Here is a 12,015-nt window from a genome sequence, read left to right on the forward strand (position 1 = left end):
AAAGTACTGAAAAACATACCCATAGTTCAATTCTCTAAGTTTTACTGGCCCAGCTCCATGAGTAACTCTAAGGCTAAGTCGACAAGGTTAGTGCCACCAACACATACTGGTTCATTCCTTGGTTATGGAAAATGACGCAGGCCAAGAAACAAAATACAGAATGCCTTAAGTTATCAATATTAATCTTCTTTCAAAAGAAAGAAATGGTAGTCTCAGACTGCTATGGACTGAATTATGTCCTGCTAAAATTCATGTTGAAGCTTTAATCTCCAATTTTGGCAATTACCTTGGGAGGTAATTAGGGCTAGATAAACTAGTCTGGATGAGGCCTTCACAATGAGATTAGTGGCTTTATAAGAAGTGGAAGAGAGAGAGCAATCACTCTCTCAACCTGTCCAGTCTATGGTATTTGATTACAGCAGCCTGACCTGACTTCAGACACAGCTTATAAACAGGTAATACTACATAAAAGTTGTACAGCAGTCAAATCTCTGAACATGCAGACCAGATGCAACTGAATGCCCAGGCAAGATTTATAGTCAAAATCTGAACCATCAAAATTTACGACAGGAACCCTAGAGTAGCAGCATGACAACACTAAAGTGGCAACCTTGGTCTTAGACCACACCCACAAGAAGAGAACTCTAGTGCAAAAGTCCAGATGTTTGCTTTTTCTAAAGTGAAATCCACGTTTTATTTTGAGAAATTAATAGTATCTCAAGGTAACTGAATTTTTGGTTTCCTTTAAATCTTAATGAAGAGCTTATTTCACATAAGAATATCAAACAAATGACCAGGTAGCCTTAAAAAACCATCCAAAGATCGCCACGGCCTAATTCAGCAAATAACACTCCAAAAAGCCAACTTAATTCCGAAAATAGCCTCAGCGGCCAGAAGAACTGACCCCAACAGCCTTATTATGTTGTAGGTTAATATGTTTAAATCCAGAAGCAACACAAAAGTTTCAAATCTTTTTAGAAAATTGTTAGAAGTGTGCTTGAGGTACCAAGGTTATAGGTAAATTGAGTAGGGCAGAAAAGTGATAAAGGATTCAGAGATGTTCAACTATATACATAAACATGGATTAACTAGAAGAAAATCAACCTAACTATAGCACTGCCAAATCAAATATGTGCTAATGAAAGTGTCTGAAAAGTTAACAGATTGGGGGAAAACATTTAACAACAAATTACTCCATAAAGCATATGCTTTCAATTGTTACATCAAACTTTAAAAATGTCAAAATCTCCCTTAAGGAACTCACAATAAGTCTTCAAAGTATATTTGCTGAGTGGATAAAATACATACTAATCCAGAACTCTTGACTAGTTTTTTTCCTACTTGCACATAAAATTCGAAATAATTCTTAGATCAATTAACCCTTATTTAAGTAAAAACCCTAAAATACTTTATCAAGTCAAATGGTGTTTTGAAGTTGCTATGTCATTATACCACTCAAAATGTTCAAACATTGGGAAACACCATCTTCTATCCCACTGAGGAGGTCTGCTTCTCAACTGGAAGAGAAGCACTCAAGTGCTTCTGGACATAAACTCCACGAATTCAAATTAGGACCCTTTGGGGAAAAGGAAAATGATTTATATCAAATGACAGGCCTACCATATCTCTAAGGAAGAATAATCCAAGGTCCTGTCATAAACTAGGTATTAAGGATAGAAGAGAGAAAGAAGAAATGAGTACAAACAGATGTAACATAAAAAGATAAACTAAGGGCAGAAATAAAGCAAAATTCACAACATTCCCTATACTTGCTATATTATCAATTATTTCCACTCACCAATTAAACCAGTATGGTATCTTCTTAAGGAAAAATTTTAAGTATTTGAAAAAAAGACCATTACTCCAGGATTAAATGAAGTCCGTTCTTACTCTAGTTCAAAAAGGTTCTTCAGGCTTTCTTACCTCTGAGAACACTCAAATTTGGGGATACTGTAAGTACTCAAAAGACTGACAGCTCTATAAGTGTTAATGAACAGCCTGTTTATTCCAAAAGTAGATGAGACTGGCATGCTAATAGGCTATAAAGGCCTCTTAAACTAGGTGCCAAACTCTATTTTCTAGCCCATCAATCTATTCTACATACTGCAGCCAGATTAAGGGCAAGATTATTTGCTGGCTGCATTATACCTTGAAAGCTAATTCCTAATCAATAAAATCTGAAGTAGAGCTTTGCATCCAAGGTCCCCTGAATCTTATTCCACCATACATTTTCTACCCTTAACATATTCTAGCCTGGTCCTACACACTGGGACATTCCCAGTGATCTGAATACTGTTGCTTCATTGTCTTCGTCATCTCTGGCCAGTACTACCCTTCAATTCTCACCACCAAAGCCATGTTGTCTGAAGCACTATCTGACTTGACTGAAATCAGAAGTAACCACTCCTTTCTCTAAATTTTCACACTCCATACTTTGTGCTTCTCTTAGTCACTTACCAGGTTCTACCTTATTTCATGGTGAGTGGTTTATGTACACAAATAATACTCCCTGATCACAAGAATTCATTACATCATCTTTGTGTCTCCCACAAGGCCTAACACACATTTCTGTAATGATCAGCTGATTCACTAATGGACACCTCAAAAGACTCTGTGGTTAAGACACATGTATTTTAAGAAAACATGTTATATATGTCATTTTTTAAACTCGAAAACCGAATGTTCTAATTAACTATATATTAATATTTTTTAGATACCAAGAGAGTGAGAGGGGGAGAGGGACATAGAGGGGGAAAGGGAGAGAGAGAGGAAGGGAGGGAGGAGGGAGGGAGACAGAGGGAAGGAGAGAATGAATCTTAAGCAGAGTTGGACCCAGGACTCAATCCCACAACACTTGGATCATAACCTGAGCCAAAATCAAGAGTCGGACACTCAACTGACTGAGCTACCCAGGTGCCCCAACTATGAATTCTTACAACTACTAATGTCTATCCTTTAATCTACATCCGAATATTTGCTCTGCTCACACACAGATCACCAAATGCTATGGTCTGAATATCTGTGTCCCTCCCAACTTTATATATTGAAATACTAACTCTCAAACATGAGGTATTAGGAGGTGTGACTTTTCAGATGTGCTAAAATGAGGGTGGAGCTCTCATGAATGGGATTAGTGTTCTTACAAAAGAGACTTCACAGAGCTCCCTCACCCCTGCTACCATGTGAGGACAGAGAGAAGGCACCAGCTATGAACCAAAAAGATGGCCCTCACCAGAATGCAACTGGGCTGGCCCGCTGATCATGGATTTCCCAGCCTCCAGAACTATGAGAAATAATTTTCTGTTGTTTATAAGTGACCCAGTCTGTAGTATTTTGTTATAGCAGCCCAAAGAAACTAAAACACCAAACTTACCTCAAACAAACGTAAGTCAGCAGGAACTCTGTCCCCAACAGAAAGGTAAACTGTATCACCTGGAACCAAGTCTCGAGCCAGCGTATGTTCCAATTTTCCTTCACGCACACTGCAATATGAAACAGAATCAGCCATGGCTGAAAAAAGAAAGCCATGCCACTTACATAAAATAATTCTAGTGGGCTTGCCTAAGGAAAAATATATTGTAGTATTACTACTTCAAAGAAGGTAAGTCAAATATAAGAAACCACAAAATAATTATCTTTCTACTCTTGGTAATGAAGATGTTCACATGACAAAAAAAAGCACTAGAAAAAGTGACCAGTTGTTGTCCAAATGTAAGATGTGAAAACTGAAGCAATCTTCTTATTCATCTGAGTCTGACTGAGCATTACTGCACCCATGACAGTGCTTAGCACACAGTCTCACACAAAAACAACTCTGTTGAATAAATCCATGTCTCAAGAATCTCAGTATTAGTATTTTAAAGTTGTAATATTACAACTTGCTACACTGAACAGAACATGAAGTTTTCATGTTAGATTAACCATTTCTACCTTATTGTCAGACACAATCGGTGCCAAAAGGTATACTATACTACTCACAATCAATTTCTAAGAGTGAAAATCCATTTTCATTTGTCTCCATGTATTTTTTTATTTCCTCTTGGATTTTTTGGTTGGCCCATTCTTTAGTAGCATGTCATGTAGCTTCCATGTATTTGTGTTCTTGCCAGATTTTTTCTTATGATTTCTAGTTTCAGACCACTGTGGTCAAAAAAGATGCATAATATGATTTCAATCTTTTTTAGTTTATTGAGGCTTGTTTTGTGGCCTAATAAGTGATCTATTCTGAAGAATGTTATCTGTGTACTTGAACAGAATCTGCAATCCACTATTTTTGGATGGAATGTTCTGAATATATCTATTAGGTCCATCTGGTCTAATGTGTCATTCAAAGCCACTGTTTCCTTACTGGTTTTCTAAAAAAAATCAATGGTCCAAAATCTTTGAGACATAGCAAAAACTGTTCTATGAGGGAAGTTTATAGCAATATAGGTCTATCTCAATAAACAAGAAAAATCTCAAATAAACCTTACACCTAAAGAAGCTGGAAAAAGAAGTACAAAGCCTAGAGCCAGCAGAAGAAATAATAAACATTAGAGCACAAATAAATTAAATGGAGACCAAAAAAACAATAGAACAGATCAATAAAACCAGGAGCCAGTTCTTTGAGAAGATCAACAAAATTGATAAAACCTTTAGCCAGATTCCTCAGGAGGACTCAAGTAAATAAAATGAGAAATGAAGTAGGAAAAGTAACAACTGACACCACAGAATTACAAAGGACTATAAGAGAATATTATGACACAATATATGCCAACAAACTGGACAACGTTGAAGAAACGGATAAACTCCTAGAAACATATAACCTTCCGAGACTGAATCAGAAACAAAGAAAATTTAAACAGACTGATTACTAACAATGAAATTGAATCAGTAATCAAAACATTCCCAACAAATAAAAGTCCAGGACCGGAGAGCTTCACAGGGGAATTCTACCAAGCATTTAAAGAAGAGTTGAATGGGCCTGCCTGGGTGGCTCTGTTGGTTAAGCGTCCAACTTCGGCTCAGGTCATGATCTCACAGTTCGTGAGTTTGAGCCCCACATCGGGCTCTGTGCTGACAGCTCAGAGCCTAGAGTGGGCTTCAGACTCTGTGTTCCTCTCTCGCTCTGCCCCTCCCTTGCTCACGCTCTGTTTCTCTCTCTCAAGAATAAACAAAACATAGAAAGAAAGAAAGAAAGAAAGAAAGAAAGAAAGAAAGAAAGAAAGAAAGAAAGAGTTAATACCTATTCTTCTCAAACAATTCCAAAAACATAGAAGAGAAAGAAAAGCTTTCAGGTTCATCCTATAAGGTCAGCATCATCCTGACACTAAAACAAGATAAAGACACTACAAAAAACAAAAACTACAGCCCAATATCTCTGATGAACACAGATGTAAGATCCTCAATAAAATATAAGCAAACCAAATCCAACAACACATTAAAAATATCCTTCGCCACAATCAAGTGGGATTTATTCCAGGGATACAAGAGTGGTTCAATGTTTTCAAATCAATCAACATGATGCATCACATTAACAAGAGAAAGGGTAAGAACCATATAATGATCTCAACAGATGCAAAATAAGTATGTAACAACCTACTCGTGACAAAAACCTCAAAAAGGAGGTTTAGAGTGAAGACACGTTAACATTAACAAAGGCCATATATGAAAAACCCACAGCTAACACCATACTCAATGGTGAAAAACTGAGACCTTTTCCTCTAAGATCAGGAACAAATCAAGGATGTCCACTCTCACCCCTTTTATTCAACATAGTACTGAAAGTTCTCACCACAGCAATCAGACAAGAAAAAGAAATAAAAGGCATCCAAATTGGTATGGAGGAAATAAAACTGTCACTATTTGCAGATGACAAGTTATTATATACAGGAAACCATACAGAGTCCACCTATAAACTACTGGAACTGGGAACACCTGGATAGTTCAGTCAGTTAAGCATCCAAATCTTGACTTTATCTTCGGTCATCATCTCATAGTTTGTGGGATCAAGCCCCACATCAGGCTCCAAGCTCACAGAACAGAGCCTGCTTGGGATTCTCTCTCTCTGCCCCTCCCCTGCTTGCATGCTCTCTCTCTCTCTTTCTCAAAACAAATAAATTAACATTGAAAAAAAAAATACTGGAACTGACAATGAATTCAGTCAAGGCACAAGATACAAAATTAATATACAGTAATCTGTTGCATTTCTATGCACTAATAAGGAAATAGCAGAAACAGAAAACAATCCCATTTACAACTGCATCAACAAGAATAAAATACCTAGCAATAATAAACTTTACCATAGAAGTGAAAGATCTACACTCTAAAAATTATAACACACTGATGAAAGAAACTGAAGCTGATACAAATGAGAAGACAGACACAGACCAATGGCACAGGATAAGAAAGCCCGGAGATAAACCCATACTTATATGGTCAATTAATCTACAACAAAAGAGGCAAGAAGATAAAATGGGGGAAAGACAGTCTCTTCAACAAACGGGTACTGGTAAAACTGGAGAGCTACATGTAAAAGAATGAAACTAGACCACTTTCTTACACCATAAACAAAAATAAACTCAAAATGGATTAAAGACCTAAATCTAAGACCTAAAACTATAAAACTCCTAGAATAAAACACAGGCAGCAATTTCTTTGACCTCTGCCATAGAAACAATTTTCTAAATGTTTCCTCAGGCAAGGGAAACAAAAGCAAAAATTAACTATTGGAACTACACCAAAATAAAAAGCTTATGCACAGCAAAGAAAACCATCAAAAAAACAAAACAGCAACCTACTGAATGGAGAAGATATTTGCAAATAATATATCGAATAAAGGATTAATATCCAAAATATATAAAGAACTTATATACCTCAACCAAAAAAACCCCACAAATAATCCAATTAAAAATGGGCAGAAGAATAAATAGACAGTTTTCCAAAGAAGGCAAACAGATGACAACAGACACATGAGAAGATGCTCAACATCACTAATCATCAGGGAAATGCAAATCAAAACCATAATAAGCAGGGTCCCTCGGTGGCTCAGTTGATTAAGCATCCAACTCTTGATTTCGGCTCAGGTCATGATCTTATGTTTCATGAGTTCAAGTCCCACACTGGGCTCCGCACTGGCAGTATGGAGCCTGCCTGGGATTTTCTCTCTCTCTCTCCATCTCTCTCTGCTCCTCCCCATTTGCACATACACCCGCTCTCGCGATCTCTCAAAATAAGTAAACTTAAAAAAGAAACACACAGTAAGGTATCACTTTACATCCATGAGAATGGCTACAATCAAAAAGACAAGAAACAATAAGCGCTGGTGAGCATGTGGAGAAGGAACCCTCACGCACTGTTGGTAGGAATGCAAACTGGTGCTGCCACTGTGGAAACCAGTATGGAGGTTCCTCAAAAAATTAAAAAATAGAAGTACCATATGATCCAGTAATTCTACTACTAGGTATTTACCCAAAGAAAATGAAAACACTAATTCAAAAAGATATATGCATGCCTGTTTATTGCAGCACTATCTGCAACAGCCAAGATACGGAAGCAACCCAAGTGTCCATCCACAGAAGAATGGATAAAGAAGATGTGGCATGTACATACACATATGTACGCACACACACGCGCTGGAATATTACTCAGCCATAAAAAAGAGTGAGATTTCACCATCTGCAACATGGATGGATCTAGAGGATGTAATGCTAAGTGAAATAAGTCTGAGAAAGACAAACACCATATGATTTCACTCATATGTGGAATTCAAGAAGCAAAACTGATGAACAAAGAAAAAAGAGACAAAAACAAAACAAAACAGACTCTTAAATACTGAGAACAAGTTGGTGACCACCAGAGGGAAGATGGGTGAGGTTAAGGGTGAAACAGATAAAGGGGATTAAGAGTACCTTACATGATGAGTACTGAGTAATGTATAAACCTGCTGAATCATTATACACTTGAAACTAATATAACACTGTATGTTAATTATACTTCAAGTGAAAAAAAAGAGGGGCACCTGGGTGTTTCAGTCGGTTAAGCATCCAACTTCGGCTCAGGTCATGATCTCACCATTCGTGGGTGTGAACGACGTGTCCAGCTCTGCACTGACAGCTCAAAGCCTGGAACCTGCTTCAGATTCTGCGACTCCCTCCCTGTCTCTCTCTCTCTCTCTCTCTCTCTCTCTCTCTCTCTGTGCTCCTCCCCAGCTTGTGTACACTCTTTCTCTCTCTCAAAAATAAACATTTCTTTTTAATTTTTTAATTAAAAAAAAAAAGGTAGAACATATCAGAAACAAGAATCATACCAATGGCATTCTGGTGGCATAAGTTTACTCAGTTCTTCAAGAGATTTTTCTGAACGATATTCCTATTTATAAAAAAAAAAATAGAACATAATATTAAGAGAAAACATTTATAAAGAAATACAAACACATATGTTCCTATGTACATGTTTCATGTTAGACTTAAGTAAATATTAATCTCATTTTTTAAAAACTCCCCCCAGTTCTTACCTTTTCCTTTACTTGCTTTTATATTCCTAACACATAAAAGCTTGTCCCCTACTAAATGTTAAATTATAGTGACCAAACAATTTTGATAATTAAATATTCCCAATTTTATATGTTAATATTCAATATAAAACCTAGGTCAGTTTACTTTTAAGAAAATGAACAATGCTCATTAGTGTGTCCAAAGAGTATATAATTTTCAGTCATTAAAAGCTAAGATCATTGAACCTCAGGATTAAGATAATTTTACTTTTAGTGTTTAATGACTAAGAAGTCAAAGACAATTAACTGCAAGCCACATCTGCTTTGAGGATTTAAACACATGCTAACTGCAGAGGTTTATGGAGTAAGTTTGCTTAGAAAGAACATCTGTTCCGTAAGAGTTAGTTGCGGCTGGCATTACTTTGACAGACACCTTTCCCATCACCCTGAATTATCCAAAAGGGAACATTCTCAGAAGCCCTTACTCTGTGATGCTCCAGCCTTCCTCTGTCCATATAATCAAAGCTGAGGGTCAGAGACATCCCTCCCCTCACCATACTATTTAGTCCACATTTCCAGGGGCAGTCTTGCTTTACCCAACATCACTGCTATTTTTGTCTCCTGTCTGCACTGAGCACACCAATCTTTTGATCTAAGTTTAAGAAGGGAGAAAGGGAGTGCTCTGAAACGACTGCAGTGCTAATACTAATCAAAACTTCACACCCATCACAAACTTTTTCAAGTAGAAAATACAAAGCTGTGTAAGAATAACTGAGGATTAAATCAGTATTCACCTAGACAAGAGGAACAAGTGTGAGTAATGTAAATCCATAAATATGGATTTATAAATTATAAGATACCCCCCAACCGTAACAAGGATATTAAGGAATTTGAAAGTTTTACCCAAAAGTTCCACAGAAGGGTAGAAAACACCACGTCTAGATCCTAGTAATAAAGGACATAGAAGCTGCCCAATCTTTACCTTCCTTTTCAGACTTCTTAGGCTTTACTCATTACAACTACAGAGATACTTCTATATCAAAATGACCATTTAACACATCACCAAAAACCTGACAGCCATCTCTAATGAACACTTAAAAGTTATATTTTAAATTTATTGTAAGGTGGCATCAATGTGTGACTATATAAAACAATCAGCTATTTTCATGGCTATGAGGGTATACAATGGGGTGAGAAATGGAGATTTGAAAAAGACAGGGAAAAAGGAGTAAATATAAAAACATAAAAGTACTCTCCTAGAAAACATAAAAACACAAATACTAAATAAGATATAGCATTAACAATTTCAGATAGAGTTTCGTAGTTTTCTGACAAAGCATTATAATAAGTTCAACTGGCAACAAATAGGATATTTTTAGAGAGAGGTTTTAACTTCTGTTTACACAATATTTTATTGGTTTCAAGGTACATTTGGGTAAAAGGCTCATATCTGTATAATGAAACTGGGATTTCATAAATGTTTTGGATTTTTTCTTGAGTTTTCCATCAAATGAACCTACCACCAAGATATTAGCAGTTTCTGCCACTGCATTCACAGTGTATATAACACACTATCTTTGTGGAAAATTCCACACTATGTTAAAATCGCAGTTTTGTGGGGTTTTTTGAGGTAGGCATTTTCTATGTGCCAACAGAACAACTTACTACAGTCTTCCTATACATAGTGATAATACCGTAGGAATCCTTCTGCAGAAAGTCACTCCATGTTTCTTAAGCGTTATTAAAGATGCAAAAGGTTCCAGTTACTGGTCAAGTGGCTGGTACCACCCATATGGCTGAATGAAGAGATGCCTTGAAGGACGACCAGCCTGGAATGACCTCTGCTAGACTAGCTCTACCTCCCCAAGGCAACTTTTATCTGTTCTAAGCAAGATGATTCCCTGGAAACAGAATCCCTGAAGGTCCACTGATGGAGCTACAAATTTGCTACAGATAATCTGATTCCAACTAACTTTTCTAAAGAGGATTACTGTAAAACTAAGAACTTACTAAATTAGAGATTGCCATAGGATGCCTGGATAATGACAGTAAATACCCAAGGAACTAACCGTACATAGGAAAATAACCACAATCACTTAAAATAGTCTGAAGATTCAAAACAACATGAACTTGAATATCATATATTACATTTTCCCTAAACTAGAATAATCCTTCTATTCTAATCCTTTAACTATGCTTTAAAACCTTTAATGAGTCTTGCCAACACTGTTCTAAAATATGAAGTTATCAGATATTAAACATAAAAGCCTACATTTTTATCTATGCCTACACTTACAATAAAAATCCTGACATCATCTCCACATTATTCATATTCATTTTTAAAAGGGGTTCTTCATCATGTTTTATTTACTATTTCAATGTCTATGCTGAATAGGAAGTTTGATCCAGATCAGAATGTTCTTTCTGTGGAGGAAATGAGGAATTTAACCCCTGGCCCAATTTTCTAATTGTAAAGAGTTTTTAAACCTGTTGCTAGATTTTATTTCTATTACTGTGCTCTTTGTTTCCATCTGTTTCAATTACCTTTAACTTCGTCAAATAAAAAGCTACACATTTTTTCATGCTACTATCTAAATCAAAGCAGTTAAGTTAGTCCCACAAATCTCCTTGGGGAGTTGACGGTTTCTGAAATCATTTCAAAAACAATAAATTGTTCTGCCCAATATTATCATCCCCCAATAACCACAGATTTTACCATAAGCCACCTTAGTTTTTTTTAAGCAATTAACTAAAATACCATTTTCATGTTGACAAAGTAGGCTGCCTACTCACCTGAACAAAGGCAACTGTAACGACGATAAGTATTGCCTAAACAAAACAAAGAAAGCACCTTTTAAATGACACATTTTAAGTTCAGAAATAACTGTTTATGGTGTTTTATTTTTCTAACTCTGTCCGCAGTCCCCAGATACCAGACTCTAAGCATGGAGATCAACTGGGGAAGAAATCACAACTTTGCCTTGGGGGAAAAGACTGATAGCTGACAGTGGCTTGCGTTCCCTAGGAAAGCTTCTCAAATTTTATCTCAAGATCCAGATACGCTCTTACAAACTGAAGGCCAGCTTTTGTTTATGTGGGTTATAATCTATTGACATTTACCATAATCAATACTTTCTCAACTGCTCAGTTTTAACTTCTCCTTATATCTAAAAAGTAATAAACCTATCACATGTTAACACATATAACATTTTTTATGAAAAAATACGCTTTTCCAAATTAAAAATTTTGTGAGAAAAGTGAAGTGTTTTCAATTTTTCTATCTTTAATGTCTGCCGTAATACAAAACTAGGGGCACGTGGGTGGCTCAGTTGGTTCAGCATCTGATTTCGGCTCAGGTCACGATCTCACGGTTGGTAAGTTCGAGCCCCGTGTAGAGCCTGGATTCTGTGTCTCCTTCTCTCTCTGCCCCTCCCCCGCTCTCACTCTATGTCTCTCTCTCTCTCAAAGATAAATAAACAACAATAATTTTTTTAAGGGTGCCTGGGTGGCTCAGTTGGTTAAGCGTCCAACTTCAGCTCAGG

At 36.6% G+C, this 12,015-nt stretch overlaps 1 protein-coding gene across 2 annotated transcripts in view; it reads right to left on the minus strand.

The window, feature by feature from the left end:
- The window catches only part of ATP2C1 (ATPase secretory pathway Ca2+ transporting 1), a 170,703-nt gene that overhangs the window by 74,287 nt on the left and 84,401 nt on the right, over nucleotides 1-12,015 (minus strand). For both annotated transcript variants that reach the window (XM_019436247.2, XM_019436239.2), the window contains exons 5-7: nucleotides 11,267-11,302; nucleotides 8,288-8,349; nucleotides 3,374-3,482 (exon numbers count right to left, since the gene is read on the minus strand). In XM_019436247.2, the coding sequence (XP_019291792.1) occupies nucleotides 3,374-3,482; nucleotides 8,288-8,349; nucleotides 11,267-11,302 (207 nt within the window). The remainder of the gene's footprint in view (nucleotides 1-3,373; nucleotides 3,483-8,287; nucleotides 8,350-11,266; nucleotides 11,303-12,015) is intronic.

Source organism: Panthera pardus, unplaced genomic scaffold, assembly GCF_024362965.1.
Source record: "Panthera pardus isolate Hobbes unplaced genomic scaffold, ASM2436296v1 HiC_scaffold_16, whole genome shotgun sequence".
Classification (NCBI taxonomy): domain Eukaryota; kingdom Metazoa; phylum Chordata; class Mammalia; order Carnivora; family Felidae; genus Panthera; species Panthera pardus.